Here is a 21,116-nt window from a genome sequence, read left to right as displayed (position 1 = left end):
GACTTTCAACAATAAATGTGTACTGTAGTCTTCTTCATGGAAAAATAAGACATCCCCTGAAAATAAGACCTAGTGTGTTTTTGGGAGCCAAAAAAAATATAAGACAGTGTCTTATTTTCGGGGAAACACGGTATATACTTTTTATTAACAATATTAACAATAATAATGTTCCACATTTCAATGAATGAAACAAAGTTAACTTTTCAGAGCTACAGTCAGTCTTACCTGTCCAGGTTTTCCATTTTCACAAAGAAAAGCTTCATAGTCTGTTGCAAACTCAGGGGCATTGTCGTTAACATCGAGAACCTTAATTGAAACGGGCACTCTGGAGATCTGACTGTGGTTTCCTAAAGTCAAAAGAAGAACAGAAGACAAAGTTTAGCCATTCCTGTGACATTGCCACCGCATATATTTAAATAAAACAAGGCCTGTTTTATGCTTTTTAACTTGCTAATAGAATTGTATTAGCCGCTAAGTATCTGAAGTTAAACCGAAGGGAAGGAAAAAGCCAACATTTTGCATCTCCCGCATAAATCTTCAGAGAGCACATGGCATTCGTTTAGGATGGAGTTGATTAAGACCTTCGAGGAATAAATAAAACCATTTTGGAGTGATGATATTTACCCTATTCTACTGACACTATTTATTATGCATCCAAAATAGTTTTTAGAAAGAAGTATGCACTTTATTTGTTTTTGGCACTAAACACAAATTCCATTTGATTAGTTGTTTTGGCTTAAGATCTATTATATTAGCACAGCAAATGTCATAATGGGCTGCTATTTACAAAATATATCAATGATTCTTGACATATGCTTATTTGTATTTAAGCTGTGATAATGTAACACAAAGTGAAAACTAGGCTGGCAGTTTAAAGACATTATTCCTTCAAACAGTTCTCAAGATAGTCATATGTAGAAAAGCTTGGATCTATAATTCATGTGATCATGATTTTTTTTTTCATTTACACATCAGCTACAAAAAATCAAGTAGCACTTTTCCTGCTGCATCACAGACGTTAGATTAAACATTGCATTGTTGGGTGATTATTGGATATGGACAATTATTACTAATGTTTAATTTATGCATTTGATCCTTAGCTTCCAAAACTTGTAATATATATAAACAATTAATCAACACAGTATGAAACATGCCAAGTCAATAAACATTTGGAAAATCAATCTATACTGTTATGAAGTGCAAGTGATTATAATATGTCACCTTCTTTGGTGCAAATAAAAGCAACAACCGGTGGAGAGGTGGGGAAACAGTGAGTTAACCTCCAAAGAGCGAAATGATTTTCTCACAAACCATTTTTCTCTACTTATTTTTCTTGACTGATTTTTCATTAGTATTGCAATTAGCTAGTAGGTAGTATCTCAATGTCGAAGGGATTGATGCTATTGACTGGCGCCCATGTTCTCCAGATCTGAATCCAAAAGGGACCCTTCGGGGCATTATGTATATGTGCATCCAACTCCGTCAAGTAGTTTACCAGTCCAGTCCAAGACCTCTTCAATATCATAATCAGGGTCTGGGAGAATATTCTCCAGGGCACTATCTCATTAGAAGCATACTTGGACATTTTAAGCTGTGCATACAGGCACTGGGGGACCATACACACTACTAAGCCATTATGAGTTGATATGATAAAATACAGTTAGGTTCATAAATATTTAGACAGAGACAACTTTTTTCTAATTTTGGTTCTGTACATTACCACAATTATTTTAAATGAAACAACTCAGATGCAGTTGAACTGCAGACTTTCAGGTTTAGATCAGTGGGTTGAACAAAAGATTGCATTAAATTGTGAGGAACTAAAACCTTTTTATAACACAATCACTTCATTTCAGGAGCTCAAAAGTAATTGGACAAATTTAAAAGCTAAAAATAAAATGTTAATTTCTAATAATTGGCCATTCAAGAATATTCCACTTCTTTGTTTTAATAAACACCTGGGTTGCTTTGGCTGTATGTTTTGGGTCATTGTCCATCTGTGTTCTGAAACGTCTCCCAATCAATGTGACTGCATTTAGCTGGATATGAGCAGACAGTATGTCTCTGAACACCTCAGAATTCATTCGGCTGCTTCTGTCCTGTGTCACATCATGGATAAACAATAGTGTCCCAGTGCCATGGCAGCCATGCACGCCCAAGCCATCACACTGCCCCCACCATGTTTTACAGATGATGTGGTATGCTTTGGATCATGAGCTGTTCCACACCTTCTCCATACTTTTTTCTTGCAATCATTCTGGTAAAGGTTGATCTTGGTTTCATCTGTCCAAAGAATGTTTTTCCAGGACAGTGCTGGCTTTTTTAGATGTTTTTGAGCAAAGTTCAATCTAGCCTTTCTATTCTTGAGTAGGAATGAGCGAGTTTTTAAAACTTGATCTCGCGGCAAATACGGACCTTCTCGCTTACGGAAATTGTAAGCAAGAATGGCTAGCGTAAATTCACTGATCGCGTTCAAATAAAAAAAAAAGAAAGATTGTGGGCTGTGCTGATCAATGATCAGCTTAGTGTGCAATCTCTGGCACTAGAAGTTTAATGGGTTACACGTTTCCCCTTTCAAAACCTCTAGTGCTCTCTGATTGGCTGAGGAAAGCTTTCCTCAGCCAATCAGGGATCACTAGAGGTTTTGAATGGGGATACTTGACCCCAATTAACCTCCAGTGCCGGGGATCACAAACAGGATTCTCAGGGCTGCAAGAATGATTGCAGCTCTGAGAATCCACTGCGATCCTGGGGCACTAGAGGTTACCTAACCTCTAGTGCCCGGGTATCTCCTCAATGAATGCGGCTGTTGTGAAGGGGTTTCTCTTCACCATGGAAATGATTCTGCGATCATCCATCAAGTTTTTTTCAGTTTTTGCAGCTTAAGGATGGCTCGTTTCACCTGCATGGAGAGCTCCTATGACCGCATGTCTGTTCACAGCAAAATCTTCCACATACAAGCACCCCCCCTCAAATCAACTCCAGGCCTTTTATCTCCTTAATTGATAATGACGTTACAAAGGAATTGTCCACACCAGCCCATGAAATAGTCTTTGAGTCAATTGTCCAATTACTTTTGAGCCTCTGAAATGAAGTGATTGTGTAAAAAAAAGTCTTTAGTTCCTCACATTTTTATGCAATCTTTTTGTTCAACCTACAGAATTAAAGCTGAAAGTCTGCAGTTCAACTGCATCTGAGTTGTCTCTGTCCAAATATTTATGGACCTAACTGTAGAATGCAAATTCAATCACTCTGTGATTTGAGTTTTTGATTTTGATTTTCAGTGTGACGTTTTGTAATCCAGCCCTCAATGGGTTAATAATATGGTTTACATTAGTCTTTCTTACATGAAACTGTTGTTAATGATTTATACAATGTATACTAATAAGGCAAATTATGGTTGGCCACAAACTTTAAAACATTACAATAATACTGTAAATTCACAGTAATAACACATTAAAGTTATCATGAGCATATACAATGCTCTTTGCTCTTTTTATTATTTGTCTTTTTTATTTATTTCTGCACAAGAGAAGTAAACAGCATGGTAGCCTGGCTGGGATTAATTCCCTAACGTCTATTTTATCAATCAAATTCATCCGCCGAATGCAATTTCCTCTGACAACTGCTACGAAAATAGAGAAGAGTGACTGGGATCATTTTTGATCTGCTCGTGATTCATTCAATGATTAGATCCGAGGTCTCTCCTCCGAATGAATAGCATCTCAGCACAAAATGTGTTAGAGACTTTCCTCTCCATATTAAAAGACACAGGATGTCAATAGTACCGGCTAAAAACATATTTCGGCTTTGATTTATGGAGAGTAAACAGAGTTTGATTAATGTGCTCTCCTAATTCTGTCTATTACGCTATCAAATTTTCCCCTTGGCGTTTTACGGGTATCTTCAATCTTGCTTTATTGATAAGTTAGATGTCTTGGAGCGTTGTTTTGAACATGACACGCCAATCTTTCTATAAATTTACAAACTAACACCTTCGTTAAAAAACATTACTTTAAATGGGCATTTTGTATTATAATGCTTCTGTGTAATTCTTTCTTAGATCACCCTAAGTCCAAAACCCGGTCAAGGCAAAGACTTTTAGAAGCGTCATCTTAAATAGACACCAGTGAGTCATCCGCCATCTTTTTTTGCTATAGGGTTCTGGCTTCCAATTTTTTTAAGTTCCCAAGTTCAACCACTTGCTGAGGCTATTATTGGGCAATCCCATGAATATTGCTGGCTTTTTGTTCTATATAATAGAGTAAAAAAAATACCGAGAGATGGTGCACAGCATGGTCCCAGGACAAAAATGAACTGCTGGGTGAATTAACTCAAACCAAAAATTGTCCATTCTTTTAAGGAATAACTATTTAAAGGTAACTGTCATGCTATTGATTTGGATTCAGTGCTTTGTAAAGCACATGGTAATTCCAAAAAGCATGCATGTAAATGTAAGTATCAAATGGCTTTTTGCAGTCCCTGTATTGCAGAGCTGGTGGGGTTAAGGAAAAAGCAGCACAAAAAATGATTTAGTTAAATCAGACCCCTTCCCCTTCATCTTAACTGCCATGGCAGTAAAGAATGAAGTGGAAACCCGCAGCCTTCTAGGATACATATGTCACATATCCCAAGAGGCTGCTCCTTTTGTGTATGGCCGACATAGGGCATGTTTCAGACGAGATTTAGAATGTAAATGCATGCACAGTGCCATTAGCACTTTTTTTTTTACAATTTTAGGAAGACGCATCACTGGATCTTACACCTGTGCAGTAGGTGACAAGAACAGACCACGTAAGAAGAACAAATCACATGGTCGCTCACACTGTTCCGTCTGCACCTGAAGGAATAGAGACGGTGTGGGACCTACTAGACTGTGGAGGGATTAAGGGCTTTTCAGTAAAGGTGTTTTTTGGGGTGAAAGTTCCACTTTAAGGTGCTGGCAGAGAGCATGTTGCTTCTCTTTTCACTGTCCAATCATAGGCTGAAGCACCTAGTTAGGCAATATAAGTACTGTAGTAACAGCTCCAGAGCTCTATTGACCTATACATTTTTTATCTAGTAATTTTTAGCTGAATTTATATAGAAGTCTAACTTTTCTTTTAAAGAAATCTCTGAATATTTATTGCATTTTTTATTGCTCCTGATCAATGTGAATAGAAGCCAAATAAAACCAGGCAACTAGCATTTTTAGAATAAAGCCAACCATGGTATCCCAAATATTCATGGTATGGTGTACTTTAACACACCTACAGCACACTTCCCCAGTGGTTTTCCCATACATCAACACATGCATGTCAATGTGCAGTATTTTGTCCATTATTACCATACATTGCAAATGCACCCAATCACAATGCACAGAACGTCATCAAAAATATAACATAATGAATTATAATAAACCTACAGAATAGATGTGGTTAAAATTGAATACTATCTAGAGATATTTAGAGGATATGTCTTATGTATTATTGTGTTTCTTAATTAAATATAATTCTTTTTCCTAAAGCCTTTTTTTTAAATGTAGAGTTCCCCTGTAATGTATTGTAATATCTCGGCTTAAACTCCTGATATCAGCTTTTTCAATAGCCAATAACTAACCAGCAGAAAACAAAACCCACATACAATATAACTAGCAACCAGAGTATTCCAAGGTCATGAGCTCTCATTACTGATAACATCCACCAATCACCGGGACCTTCATAGGTCAATAAAACCGTCCCCAGGCTTCTGTTATTGCAACTATTCTTATTAATTATATGCTTATCTGAAAGCAACACCTATGATAACTTCTCAGCTGTGATATTGTACATTTTATCATGGTTGTATTGCTGCTCTGGCATCAAAATGATGAACTTTGCAAGGCTGACTTTCATATAATGCAAAAAATAAAGATGCTATTGGAATAATATTATGGCTTAAACAAATGTCTTATCTGATGCTTGTGCTGTAGGACTTAGAAGATCTAATATGAATCATTTTGACTACTCTGTTAAGGGCTGCACAATTCAGCTGGTTGTTACAATTTCAGTGACTGTTTAACCTTCGAAAAGACAAAAGATGGCTTAAAACTTTTTGTGAGCTAGGAAATTGGAAGCCTACAAAGGATTTTGTTGAGAACCAAACAAATGCTCTATTATAATAAAAAATATATATTTTTTTACTTTATCTACTTCAGTGCAGTAGGGTTCCTTTTTCTCAATTTTCTATATATGTTTGACAATTGAGTCTGTTCAGTCTACATGAAACCTGTGCAGAAGAATTCAAGTGATGGCCTAAGTTTGCTTCCACCATTGATGACATCCATGTTATTGGTCAACATGAGTAAACATGTGAATCCAGAAAGTTTATCCTGCCTTAAAGTAGAATAATGGGCGACATCATAAATGATATTTATGGTGCAGAAAGCCTCTAGAATTTTTCAGTATTTTTTGTATTCAGAGCACATATAGACAGACCCAAAATGGAGTGAGGAAAAGGAGTGTAGGAGAAAGGCCTGCATGACCGGGGGGACAGCGAGCAGACAGGAAAGGGTTAAAAGTATTTTTTTGGTGTAAGGAAAAGGTAAGGCTAAGGAATGGTAGGTAGGCAGAGGTGAGGGGGGGGTTAAAGTGATAAAAAAAAGCAAGAAGGTAGAGGGGTGGTCACTTGATTTTTAAATTGGAAGGGAAAACCTCTTGTATCTTTTGGGGCAGTTTAGGTCCTCAGGGGTAATCTGTTTTTGGTGGTGTTATCAGTGGGGTTGTGAAATCCATCTTCAGTGTGGAGTCTCCAGATTGGTGTGAAGGGGAGTTTAAACCGGTTTGGGGTTTGGGCAGCTGGGACAATATTATCTGTTTTGGTGCAGGTCCTATGTGGTAGGGTGGGCCTTCAAGGACTGGCAACCAGGAAGGGTTAATGGCAGTGCTGGGACAATATTATCTGTTTTGGTGCAGGTCCTATGTGGTAGGGTGGGCCTTCAAGGACTGGCAACCAGGAAGGGTTAATGGCAGTGCTGGGACAATATTATCTGTTTTGGTGCAGGTCCTATGTGGTAGGGTGGGCCTTCAAGGACTGGCAACCAGGAAGGGTTAATGGCAGTGCTTTGTGCCTTAGAAAATGGACTTTTAATCTATTAATATATTAATATATAATCTATTAATATATGGTTAATTCATGGTAATGGAAAGTTATTTTAGATGTTATTTATGCTTTTTATGTTGTAAAATGTTAATGTTTGATAAAAATTTGTTAATAAAAGGGCTGCAGGCTAGAAGTCAAATTAGTGATAAATGAGTACATTAAAGTAGTAGAGCTTAGTCATGAATACATTCCAATCCTACTTACAGGATGACAGTGGAATAGCAACCTAATAAAAGTGTAATCCCTGTGGTTTTCCCTCCAGTAAGCACACTCACAGTGTTAGCCTGACAACACTGTAAAAATTAAAAGAGCCCTGATGGATCCAAAGTGCTAGGCCTTAATCGCTCTGACTGGTACGGTTCTGGGAAATTTAGGAACCGTATTTATGAAATTAAAATGGAAATAATCTCAACTACCTTTATTCTACCAATATCTTCACCAGTTTTCTTCTGGTTTTGGGTCTTCGGCGACCTGGATTGGCCAGGCTGGAATGCAAAGTTCCGTTCATCCATCCCGGTACATTGATCATAGTGTACATTCCAAAAATGATGGTGAACTGGCAGGTATGTTTGTTTTTTTGAGAAACAGACCAAACCTTTTCCTTCTACAATAAAGAGCCTGCCTGCTCACAGTTTTTTATTGTTAAGGTTTAGTTCCGCTTTAAAGGTACTTATTGCATCTGATGTTGAACAATAAATGAATCAATATTCATTTTTTTTCTAGACGCTCTGATACATTCCTGTTTTCTTGTTAGTCTAAAAAGTGTAATGTAATGTAAGGAAAAATCAATTTACATCCTAGTAAGAGTCTGATTGGCTATTTTGTTGAATAACCTCCTCAATGAACTATATATCATAAAAATATGCCCAGCCCTTCACACTGCTATCAATCTGCTTATAGCCATATGTATATATTTATTTGTTGACAGTCAATATGTACAATAGTTTCTAAGTGTTTTTTGAGGATGTGAAAATGTATTTAACTCTCTGCTTTCCAAGACAGTGCTCACCCAGACCCTCCAGCGACAAATGGAATGACTCCAAATCTTTTCAGATGAGTCAGTGAAGTGTGAAAGGCTGCAGCCCTCTTCCCTACTATGGGCAAGTTGATGAGTCCCTAAGAAGGATCAGGCTGAAGGTTTATTATAAATGACTACAATCCTCTGGTTTTGAATGCATTCGCTTTATGTGTCAGCAGTGCAGTCAGGCAGCAAATAGCTCTTCAGATTGAAAGTACAGAAAGTTGATGTGTTACTTAGTGTATTCTCAGAGACTGCTGGCTTTCCTACATGAAGAGGCTGTGGTCTGGAAGCTTGTCGTACCTATCAATTTTGAACCATGTCTCAAGGGCAAATTGATCGTCCAGATAGAAGAACAGAGTGAACAGCATGTAAAGCCTTATATAACACATAACTGTGTGCTTAGGAAGATGCAGACAATGCCTTTAAAATGTATAATTGTACTGTACTGGTGAATATGCTGGGTGCTTTGCCAATGTCTGTATTTTGTTTTTTTGCGTCCAGAGATTGGTAGAAAAACTGGTCATCTGTATCACTATAGCCCACTATACCTGGAAAGGCCTGAATAAAGGTTAAGTGCACTTGGATACTGATCTCAGGGCCACAAAAACACTGGGGTATATGTATTAAAGACCCTTAGGCTGTTCACTTGGGATAGTTTAGTTGATGTTGTGAAAATCCCCTTTGCAAAATTAAACAAATAAACTTGTGCATGAACATGATTGGATGGGCTTTATCCCATTCCCCTGCGGAGTAATCACTCTTTGCTAAGTGAGTCACCTAAACACTTATAGTAAATCAACCCCATTGACTTTAAATACCAATAGCTGAGTTTTTTTCATCCTTTTAAATAAATTTTGATAGAATTTTTGGTAACTGTTTAAGCAGGCTTGTGATTCACACACATTTTAGTGACTTACTTTTGGGTATTGCAAATAATATCAGAGTGATGACTAGACAATATCAGAACATCAGCACACTGATAAGATGTATTTGAGGCGTTGGTGATTTTTCAACCCAGTTGGGTGTTCACTTTCAATGGTAGACCTCCTGCGGCTGCAGGAAGCTAAAGGTAAGATAGAAAAGATGGTATTTCAGCTTACAATGCTCTTTTCCACCATCATGAAAAATCACACACCTATACCTTAAACTATCCTGACTACATTGCCTTAAAAAAAAGTGCCAATAAGAAAAACTCCTAAGCAAATATTGACTTTCTGAATTCTTGCACCTTGGAAGGAGCAAAACCCATTCCTATAGTTATACTCCAGTCATGCACGGGCAAAAATTTTTGAGTTCAGACAAAAATTCCATCTGTTTGACCCTATTGTTATTTTGTATTTTTTCATCTTCTTGAAAGATTTGTTTTAAAGAATAATCTAGCAGTGGACATGTCTTTCAATATTTCTTCTTATTTTATATTCTCACTTGACCCCTCCACCCCCCACCAACACATACAAACAATGTGCTTTGTCTTTATGCTTATTTTTCCATTAAGCCATATAGCCTGTCATGCATAACATATTATTTATTTCAAGTATTTTCTTTCAAGTGTCAAAAGCCAGCACTTATTCTAAATTATGTTAATGTCACCAATGCTTGAAAACCAAAGAAAGAATACATTATCAGCTACTTGGCTGGTTGCAAAATACTATTTGTATGACTTTTTGTTGTTATGTTTTCTGTTTATTTGTAAGACCTTTGTACATGTAATATATGGTAAATGTTCTCCTACTGGAGAGTAAATGTGATGGAAATAGGGCTTTTAACAAAAAAAATAAGACCCATTTAATCACTGGATTTGTGGTTGACAGTTTGACAGCAAATTTTACATCCAGTAATAAAGTTTTCTTACATTTATAAAGTTATTGGTGAATGATTGTACGTTTTATGTACAAAAGCAAGCTGCAAGCTTAACTAAACCCACACAGTTTACCCTTTTGGGGTCATAGACCAACACTGTGTATAAATCAAATGATTTAAGATGTAAAATTCCTTTTTATTTGCAGGCCTTTGAGAAGCTTGGTGGTTGAATAATGTTTTCCAGTTTTTGGGTAGACAGTGGTTTACATGATTTAGGATGGGCCGTACTATTTGATTTGTGTTACAAGAGTCCGGAATACTCGTCTAATATACAATCTTAGAAAATTGATTAGGACAATCGTTTAGTTTAGGGTAGTTAGGATAGAATAGAGTAGTGTTACAACCCTTGTTTTATTCTGCAGCTATCCAGCTTTGTAAGAAGAAAGGAAATCTCTCTAAGTGAACATAGTTTTCATCCCAGAGAGTTTTTCTGTGAACACTGAATGATAACCACTCATAATGTTGGTTTTTCCCCTATAGTATGCCTTAGTTAAAATGGTTACCAGGACAAATAAAAAGAGTAATCTTCACAGAGGGAAACAGAAAGCCATCATAAAGCCATCATATAAAATCAACTTTTCATCATGACAATGATAGTTAATTTTTAGTGTATATATGACCTGATGAAGCAGGGAAATCTAATGATACTGAGAAATGCGTTAGAACCTTGACAAAAATGAGTCTGGTATCAATAACCCTTATTTGTACCTACACTACTAAATACTCCTTTCATGCAGACTTTTTTTTATATTTATTGTCATTTTATATTAAATGTTTATAAATGCACATTGTAATGACTGGTTTTATTGTTTATCTGTTACTACTTGTTCATTTAGATCAATTTAAAGTCTCATCACCAAGGAGTTTTCTACTCTTTATCTTTTCTTTAATAAATATTGCATTTACATACATTTTAAATATAGCTTCATTGAATTTTTTTAAAACCTATAAACCATAATCAATAAGGTCTATCTCAAGCTAAAAACTTTTTATATTTTTCATAGCATGAAAGTTGGGGCTTTTAATGGTATCTTACTTGTACAAATATATCAAGAAAACACTTTGTAAACAAAATTGTTAAAAGCATAAAAAATATATATATCTTTGCATGATGACAAGAGATCAGTACTTTCCATATTACACACTGCTAAATATAACTAATCTCTTTGTACATTGCAGCTGTTTTGCTTACTTTAATGCTTTTAACAATTTTCTTGAGTAAAATAAAACAAAGTGGTTTTATTATATAATGGCTGATTATATTGTTATGTAGAAGCTAGATACCATTAAAGTCCTGGATAATGAGCAAAATGCATTTTTACAATGATGGAGGTTTTCTAAACATGGTGACAATTGTATCTATGTATATATTTATATATGTCAATCCTATATGTAACCACCATATGATTTGGTCTAGTGCCATTAAAAATGTTATATTTTGTTAAAGCATTTTTAAGAATTGATTCTAAAATATGTGTAACTGTTCAATGATTATTTTTCTTTATTACATAGAAAAGGTAAAATCCCTTTCGAACTTTCCGGGCAAATGTCACCCAAAAAGTAAAAAAAGTTGCAAGATGTACAGTCGGTCATCAATTTTGTATTTTTTTATTACAAGAGACAAACTAGACAGCGTTGGTTTTCTTATTATGTTCCATTTAATTTCCCATTATAAAAAAATGAATTCAGAAATAGTTTCACTAGGGCTGCCTTGCTCCCTTTGGAAGACTGTCATAAACACGTCTGCCAATTCATTTCCCTTGCTACAACGGTAAAAACATTACAAATCCTGGAGCATGTCAGAAATCCGTCAAAATTATTAGAAATGGTAATCGTCTGAAAATAATACATAATCGTTGGAACACTTTAGTTAATTGATACGCTTCCCAGGCCAGGAAATGGGATAGTGGGGCTGTTTTTCTACATCACTGAAACCTGTACTAGAAGCACTAGAGTGCCCAAAATAATTAAGTATTTTAGCTAGAAGATTAGCTTAATGCATAGCTTGGTCCATGAGCTCTGGGAAACACTGATGGATATACCGGGAGTAAATCTCTTCTCTCCCAGTGATTTCCATTACAGTCTGTCGAGGGTAACCCCAGTTTTATCTATTTTTGCTTTTACTAAAACCCTAGTGATTTAGATAATCATTATGAGTTTTAAAAGGTTTATTGACGACAGGAATTATATATTACATTGCTGACATTGCTTTTAATAGCTTAGAACAGTTTCATTAAGAGACAAATGTGAAGTGAAACTGAATACTAAACAGCTTTGTATAGTTTTCAAAAAATAGTAAAAGCAATACTAATAATTTAAATATAATTTGGGTATAATATGTGGTGAAAATACAATGCAGGTTTTCTGCCATCTATGTCTAATTTTAAAACTGTTCCTTTACTTTCTGTTCTGTTAACTCAACAGGTTATACAGTATGTAGTGTTGGTCGAATATGCCTCTGTTTGGTTCAACGACATTCAACGTTCACCAAAATGACACCAATATTCAAGTTGATTCATGGCCAAATCTGAATCCCGTTGAGAGAGGAAAACTTAACCAAAACTACATAGCATACAGCTCATCAAATCAGGCAAGTAGATTATGACCACCTCCCAGAATTTCTAAGCCATACTGTATGGCTATTCATACTAGCATATGGCCTAGGTGCAATAGGTTATAGCTGTAAATGTCTTCTCTTGCAGTTGTCTTTCTTTTTAGTATAGTTTTATCCTAATGACACATTATATAGGACTTTGAAAGTAGTTTGTTTTGTGTTTGATCCCTGGCAAATATTTAATAAATATAAGTATGTTTGTAACATACTGGTACTCTAACTATACCTGGCAAAAGCTATGATACAGCTTTGATGGGGACCACACATGAAGAAGATGTGGGGGAATAACCTAACGCATATTATGCATGCAAGCAACCCCTGTAAAAATAAAAAATTCAAAGAAGGACAGGGAGATCCAGATCCGGTCTATCCAGAAGAGGGGTTTTATAATAAATTAACATAAAGGTTAAGTACTTTAGAGAAATACAACAATAATCAACAATTTTATTCTATTTCAAATATACTAAGAAAGAAGGAGGCAAATTTTTCAACACAAAACATGTTGATGCCTATACTGTAGTTGCATACTGTAGAATTGTGGACTGTCTAAAGCAATTCACTACAACTTAGAGCTATATGATTATTTTGTTCTTTCCCTTTGGTCTGGCCTTAGACACAACACAATATATATCTATATATATATATATATATATATATATATGTACAATGAACTATCATGGATTTGGAAACTAGACTTTTGATTCTATAAAGATACATGTTCATATTACTACCCATTCATTGTTTTTGCAGATGTGTTCCTATGAACTAATTACAGAAAGTCTTTATAAAATTGCAACATTATGGTGCACATTTGCTTTTTAAAAAACATTTGCTTCTTAAAAAAAATATGTACGAAGGCAGAACCCCAGGCAATAAAACAACTAAAGACTTCTAAATTGCATCTTTGTTGCAGAAAACACAAAGAGTAAATCAGACTTCAGTGTGGTACTCCTAGAGCAATCATACCGCCGCTGCCATATATGGTTTTATTAATGGGCACATTCCTGTCTTCTCCGACACTGTGCTAAACATCTAAGAGCTCTCTGGTTGGTTTGTGGTGGAGTGTTCTACGTTATCAGAAAAGGTAAATGGGTTTTAGCCAAAATGGGAATTAACAATTAATGGATTCTCATATTTTCACACCTCTCTATCTCTCTTAAATTCCACAAGCCTGACTGTAAAATTGAAATTGGTTTCCCAGGGACTATTTTCATGCTGAATCCTATTTTTCAAATGTCAGAAAGGTAAGTAGATAGCGGGGATTTCAGCACAGCATCACCTATCATAGAAAACCCTGGAATAAAGTTTCAATTACATTTGGCCTGTGTGGATGGATAGAGTGAGAAGTCCATTTTACAGAGAAGTATTACATTATATTTAGAGGTTGAATCTCTTTGTTACCCTCCAGCTTGTCTTTTATTTTCATTAAACAGAATAAAGATATCATACAGCAGGTTCAACGACACACAGTCTGCTGATCTATTTGGGACCAGGGGATTAAAATAAAATATGAAGGCTCAGAAATTCAGGTGTTGAGCTAATTACTGAGAAAGTACTACGAAAAGTACAACTTTTCCGGAAAATATATTAAAGCACTGTAGCTTTTCGTAAAGTTTTCTTTATATTTTAATGCCCAGATATGTTGGGAAATGCATTTATCTGTGACATCCTAGGCTTTGTATTTGAAATGATTTACAGATTCGTATATTGACAGCTCATACCAATCAGCCGCGTATACAGTGCAACCATCAGCACCCCTCAATCTCCTTTTGCAGCCATAATACATTTATAAATGGCTTAGTGGGTATTCCCGGGTGGATGGTGTATATTTTCCTTAATTCCTAATCCGGAGACTCTACAGCTTCTGTAGGTCTCTACAACCAGAGAGCTTGTCTGTGCCAGTATATAAACATCAAAAAAAGAAAGTAATAGTAAAGAAATGGTAAATGGAGGACATGTTTTTGAAAAAAAAGGATACCTGCCTTATATAGCTATAGTTGTCTACAACTTACAGCTCATGGACCTAGATGCCTACAGTTCAACGTTTATATAGGATCTCATATGTTATCATGTGATTTTAAAATATTCTGCTATAGATTACATATAACATAGTTATTGTTTAGAAAAATCCTACACCCCTTTTTCTGATGATAGTAACTTTTAATTTACAATTAGATCGAGAAATATACATGATACAATCCATTTACATTCCCAAGTATAGTCATATATGTCGTGTGCTGCAAACTGCATTGCCGTAATCAGATATGCATGTGGCTGCGGCACAAATCTTCAAACAACAACAATTCAGGCAAAAGCGACTTGTTGCTTTTGGGAGATGCCCTGTGATCTGCTCCAACCATGAGCCCATTCATAAAATGATTCCCAACTTGGGAGCAGTTGGGACCATGGTTGAGCTGGCAGAAGAAAGCAGCGGCTCACTGCGGGGCTGAGGAGGCCCTTGCTTAGGCACGTTAGGCTAAACTTTCCTTTTTTCAGTTTAAGGACACTTTAAGCATGCCTTACATTTTAATTAAATATTTTCTATATACAGAAGTATCCAAAATATTTTTTATTTCCTTAAAGTTAAAGCAGTAGATTATTCTATAAAGCACACTTTTTGTATTTCACATATTCTGTTTGAGGGTAATTTAGGAAAGCAGCATTACACTTTAAACAAAACATTCCCTTCAGTATCTTTAACTAAGGCACATATATTTGATGAATACACTGGATGCTTGTGTATTATAGGTTTGTTCCAGGCATGCTACAGCTACTGTACCTCATTACAGTCAAGTTTTACATTTCGGCATTATCAAATTTTTACTTTTCCCGAACACTTCTATTTTTTACACTTCCAAAGGTTCACAAAAAAGATTGCCGAACAAAATAAAGTTTCTCCCGCTACTTGAAGATGGTGTAATGAGTGTAATCTCTTTGTACTTTACATCTATCCTGGCAGAATTTCAAGTAGGCTCCTGTTGTTATTATTATATATAATGTTTTATTTTTTTTTTATTTTTTGTGCTATCAGTGTGTAGCTGTAATTCCTGGATGATAGCACTGTGTCCCTAGACTAACTGGCTAGCGGGGAAATTTAAATGTACTGAGCGAGCAAAGAAGAACTGACAGAGTACAAAAATAAAAAGAGCACAAACAAAACTTCTATTTATCGCATGCAATCTTTTTTCATACCTTAACAACAGATAGGCAGCACAGATTGTGGCATGTGTGAAAGCAGACATTACGAATGAATGATCAGCCTATGCTAGAAAATGATGTGCTTAGTGAGTAGAGAATTTAACAGAAGGTGCTATTATCAATTTGTGCTTTAATCCTTGCCGTGCTATAGGGATTGATGAGGCATTTCACATTTTTCGAAACTTTCAGGACTGAACAGGTTAAGACATTAAAGGGGAATAAAGAATTTTAAAAAATAGAACAGTCTAATTAGGTATCTATACACAACAGTGCATTAAAATAAGCTTCAGGTGCGGGATACAGCCTTCATTGTCCTATACAGGCATAGCAGGCATCAAGAATTAGCAGTGCCCAGCATGATGTTAAGTTGATAGATAGGGCCGCGGAAGGAGCTATACATTTTCAAAGCAATTTACAATAATTATATAGCTTGAGAGAGTGTAATTCATTTTAAAGATTACCACTGCGTTTGAGAAAAGAAAGCACTTTCGGAATGTTCATTCTCACAAACGGATAGCAGAAGGTCTAACTGACATTTTAGGGGAGAGATGTAAGGAGTAGCATTTTCTGACATTTTCCATAGAGGAAAAAAAGAAAGAACGGCCTTTTTCTTTTAGCAGATGAATAGTTGAAGTGTGGAGAGACCATAAGACAACGTTTTGGGATTTTTTTTTACTTATTTTTTCATCTTTCTTTTTTTTCAATCTGAAAACCTTTAATGAGATATAATATACTAAGGACGAGGCAAATGTCTGGGAAGATTCTCATTTATTAAGGTCATGGTATAGCTAGTCATTGTGAACCACATTCAGCTGCACTTGTAATGTTGAAGGCGTTTCACAATTCATTCTTTTTAAATGAATAGAGGAAGTTACTTGAGTAAGTGAAGAAACCTAACTACTACTAAGTGAGGCAATTAGTTATTAAATATCTTTTAGGCCAGAGGTCCCCAACCCCCGGTCCTCAGCCTACTAGTGGGCTGTGGCCGTCTGACAGGTGGGCCCCGGCTCTGGCCAGTGCACCCACCTGCGGGGTCAGGAGAAGGACCCCGCTTGGGGGGGGGGCGCACAGGTCAGATCCACAGACCACATCTCCCAGTGACATCGCAGGTTCAGGGAGAGTGGACGGGTTCAGACCTGCAATAGGCGAGTGGGCCAGTTCAGACAAACGGCTCCCACCCATGCACGGTCCGGAGTCTTTGAGATGTGCAAAAGCTTGGGGACCGAGCTGTTATAAGCGAGATATTGGATAAAAGGTTTACCATATTGGTATGCAAAATCAGATATTTACCCTAAGCTTCACTTACATTGGGTACAATATTTACATGGTGCTTGCATGTTCTTACTGTTTCTAAAATGGTTGTTCTCCGCATTTTTCCGAAAAGTATGCAGGTTCAACATTTGGGTCCTTTTAAAACTTGTGGTGGAAAACTGCATGGTTAGCAATTTTACAATACACTATGGAGTGTTAAAGCTTGCTGTAAGTCAATGATTTCCATGCATTGTCCTTGCATTTGCAGTGGTGGTGCAGTCCTTCTTCCAGAATTGTCATGTTGTTTACAGGAACCCCACCATGACTGCAATGCAACTGTGTGCAGTCGTATGCACAAAAAGATTTCCAATTGCTGGGAGTGGTTGGGAGCTCACACGGGTCTTCAATACAACATTGCAGTCAACCACAACTCTATACCCCCTTATTGCATTGCCCAATCAAGCTAAAGGAACATTGGAATATAAGTTTCTTCAGCAGCAGGGACAGAAGGGGAAGGTTTCTATAAAAAAAAACAGAACTAGAAGAAATGTGTAGAGATGTACCTGTATAATATTGTGTTTCACTTGACTATCTACACATATAAAGGAAATCACAGCAGGCCCTTATGACAGTTATTTCTTCTATAACCCAACCCCAAGGTAACACATAAATAGGATTGACAACCTATGCAAACCTGTGTCTTTTCAGTGCAGGCTAGGGCATTATGTTTATTATAAACCCTCCTAAATAGGAAATAATCAACTTTCCTTCATTCACCTGATGCTTCATTCAGTGGGTAGGAGACTAAATACACACATATATATACTGTATATCCTGTATATGTATATTATAGTTTAGGTATAGGTTACAAGTCCCTTTACAGGCCTGACAAACTGTGTGGAATACAGATTTGCTCTGCTTTGACATGATGTGAATTTGAAAAGTTTGTTCTAGAAGAACTTTAAAATAAGAACCATTACCTTGTGACAACGTATTTCTCTCCTATCTATTTCTCCTAACCTGATGTGAGTTTCCACTTTACATAAAGTAAGTATCTCAATCACACTTCTTCACAGCAGCGTTACTTGTACAAATGTGCATGATACAGAAATTAAAATTCAAAGCATTGCGCTCCTTCGTCAAAATAAGACAGCCTTTTTTTGAAACCGTTGTATTGACATGCAAAGATGTTCTCCATTACATCGTAAGGTGAACTGAATTGTAAATGAAGCATGCTCAATCATGAATCATGATTTATCAATATAGCCTACTGTGCTGGAGCTTTTCTACATACAGGCTCCATCTATGATAAAGTTTTTTCCTTTTTCAAACTTTGAAGTATGCTTTTGACCCCACTAATTAATTATGACCCACATCAACACTCTAATACAGAACAAAAGATGAGAATTTTCCTTACCCAGTCCGTAGAACATCCTAAAATACTCTACGTAGAGAAAACTAGCCTGGGGCACCCCCCTGGTAGCTGCTGGCTGGAATACAGAGAGCATTTTAAATTGTCTGCTACAGATAAGATTTTAACCTTTTAGTTTCAAAGAGATTATTGCAGAGAGTGTGGGGGATACTGACACATATCATAAAATGAAGTTGTTAAAATGTGATCTGATTTGTTTGTTGTAATACTTTCAAAATAATAATTCAAAACTTTACTTTCTTGAAAGGTTTCCTTATTTTCTTGTAATACTAAATATTTTTTTATCTGCACTCTAGCCAGATAAAAAACACCAACTGGAATCTTTAAAAAATCAATACAGCCCATGTAAGCACCTGAAACTGCCTTTGGACATAATTGTAATATTTTGTAAAATAAAATCCAAGGTGGGAGAGGTAGCAATAGGGGCCAATTAGGTGTGCTACACATAGGCTTGCAATAAATAAGCTGGCAACAGATGAGCTCATTGTTCTGATTCTACTTTACTGTCTAGTTAAGGGTTTCTCAACTTTGTTAACAGAGGGAAACCCTTGACATAACTTTCAGATCCTCAGGGAGCCCCTACTATATTTACTATATACACAACCCACAGTATATTAGTGTGGTGGTCAATAGGAAGAATTCCTCTTACGCTGACCTGAGAAAACCAAATTTTTCATTGCTCAAATACACTTCATTGGTCAAAGAAACTTCTGGAGGAACCCTAGGGTTCCACAAAACCTTGGTTGAGTAACACTGGTCTAGAAACTCACTAAAGCCAAAGCATGTACAATTTAGGAAAAGACAGGTTACCAAGACGGTTCTGCTGTCTGGATTGATAAAAACAAACCCACCCTGAAGGTTCTTGTAAGCCTGAACTACTCAATCAACCAGTATTAAAAAAATTCAAATAATTTTTTACCAGGAAACTAAAACTTTATATACCCCTCAAATGTGCCACCGTACCCTCTTCTTGTCTCTCCTGATTGGAGGAGTCCTTCTCTTCCCAGTCTTACTATACTTGGCCTATCTCTTTAATTCGGGCATTACCACAGTCTCCTATTTTGTAGGTACAGTACCCTCTTAGGTATAGTTGTCCCCTCTTACCAGTGTTGATTTGATGGCATGGAAAAACCCAAAGATTAGATCTTCAATAAGCTATGCAATAAATATTTTTTTTAAATACTTTCATTAGCAAAATACTAGTAGATTAAACATCAGCTTTATTATGAGAACTTGTATGTAAAGTTTTAGCAGTTGGGCTTGGATTAACTTTAATTTCAAACTCCATTTTAAAAATTGTTTTGAATTTAACGGACAACAAGCTCAATGGTAAAGCAGCTGTTTCTTACAAGCATGCATACAAACATAGGCTAATTTATCCGACCATCGCCAGAGGTGACTCTCCTAATGACTTCAATAGTCCTTTACATAATTGGATTGTATTGATTTTTCTTAACTTGAATTACAGATTTGAAGGCAACACCATCTTGTCTTAATTTTCTATAAACAGCAAATGCATAGGAGATGGCAAATACAATGCAAAAGTGTAAACACGTGAATGCATAATGTTGTTTTCCTCAAACATTTGACAGCAACAGAGTTTTCTGGCTTTTTTGAATGGAATGCAAAATATTTGTAGCTACATGATCCTACATAATTGGTGTTTTAATTGGACACTTTCTGATTGAAAAGTAAATAAAAATGAGTGAACATGCTGCTTGGCACATATTTTTTAAATGATCATATGTGTATGCAGGGAACTTTCTTATGGTGCCAATTAAATCATATGGTAGAACCTGATCTGAAATGTAATTAACTCTTCTGGTTTCACCTTCAGTAATAGCATGCCAGAAAAAAAGAAATTCAACTCAACAACCCATATGCTTGGGCATCATTGAACAGTTTTGCAAAGTAAGAACACATACATTACGTCCAGCTGTTCCTTACTAAATGAACTTGTAAATTGAACAGCAAAAATTGTACCTATAGCCAAACGAGGAATAGGGGAGAGTTGGAGACTATAACAAGTTTTTATTGGCTGTCTGTGCTCCCACAGACAAGAATTACTCTGTTTGTCCTGGCTAAAATCTATTTAACCGTTCACCAAGTCAGGTCATCAATACTAAAAGTTCCTATACTTGTACTTTAATGCCATTGAGTAGTTTAACATTAACCAACCAGAGAGCTACATCCAGTATTTTCCCAAACTACTTCTTTACCTACAAACAGTGCAAAATAATAAAAATAATGTTAATAATTGTGAGAAAAAATTGACTGGACCAGGTTTATAAAGGCAGTTGAGGGAAACCTGTTCAAATGAACAATGGAGACAACCATTGCAGACCACTGTTTCTAAAGAAACAAGGTCCATAGTTGTGGATGTGATGGGTGTAGTATTGTAATACACTTACTATACATGGTCTTCCCTGATCTGTATGATTGCTGCATATCATAAATTAAAGAGTTTTGGAGAGACAAACAGGCATATGAAAGAGCAATGGTAGGCTCTGTATTTCTTCTAGTACTAGTTACTGTAAAATTAATAAAAAATATTTGAGAAAATAGGAATTAAAATTCTACTCATACTCATTACCATACACCGTTGTTTCTCAACCTTTTTA

The 21,116-nt window shown here is 36.1% G+C and overlaps 1 protein-coding gene across 1 annotated transcript in view; it reads right to left on the bottom strand.

The window, feature by feature from the left end:
- CDH8 (cadherin 8) overlaps positions 1–21,116 on the bottom strand; it is a 248,417-nt gene that overhangs the window by 28,206 nt on the left and 199,095 nt on the right. The window contains exon 9 of the mRNA XM_072422718.1: positions 226–347. Coding sequence (XP_072278819.1) covers positions 226–347 — 122 coding nt within the window. The remainder of the gene's footprint in view (positions 1–225; positions 348–21,116) is intronic.

The sequence above is a fragment of the Pyxicephalus adspersus genome, chromosome 9 (genome assembly GCF_032062135.1).
Source record: "Pyxicephalus adspersus chromosome 9, UCB_Pads_2.0, whole genome shotgun sequence".
Lineage (NCBI taxonomy): Eukaryota > Metazoa > Chordata > Amphibia > Anura > Pyxicephalidae > Pyxicephalus > Pyxicephalus adspersus.
The sequence above is the reverse complement of the archived record's forward strand: the minus strand, read 5'-3'. Positions and strand labels throughout refer to the sequence as shown.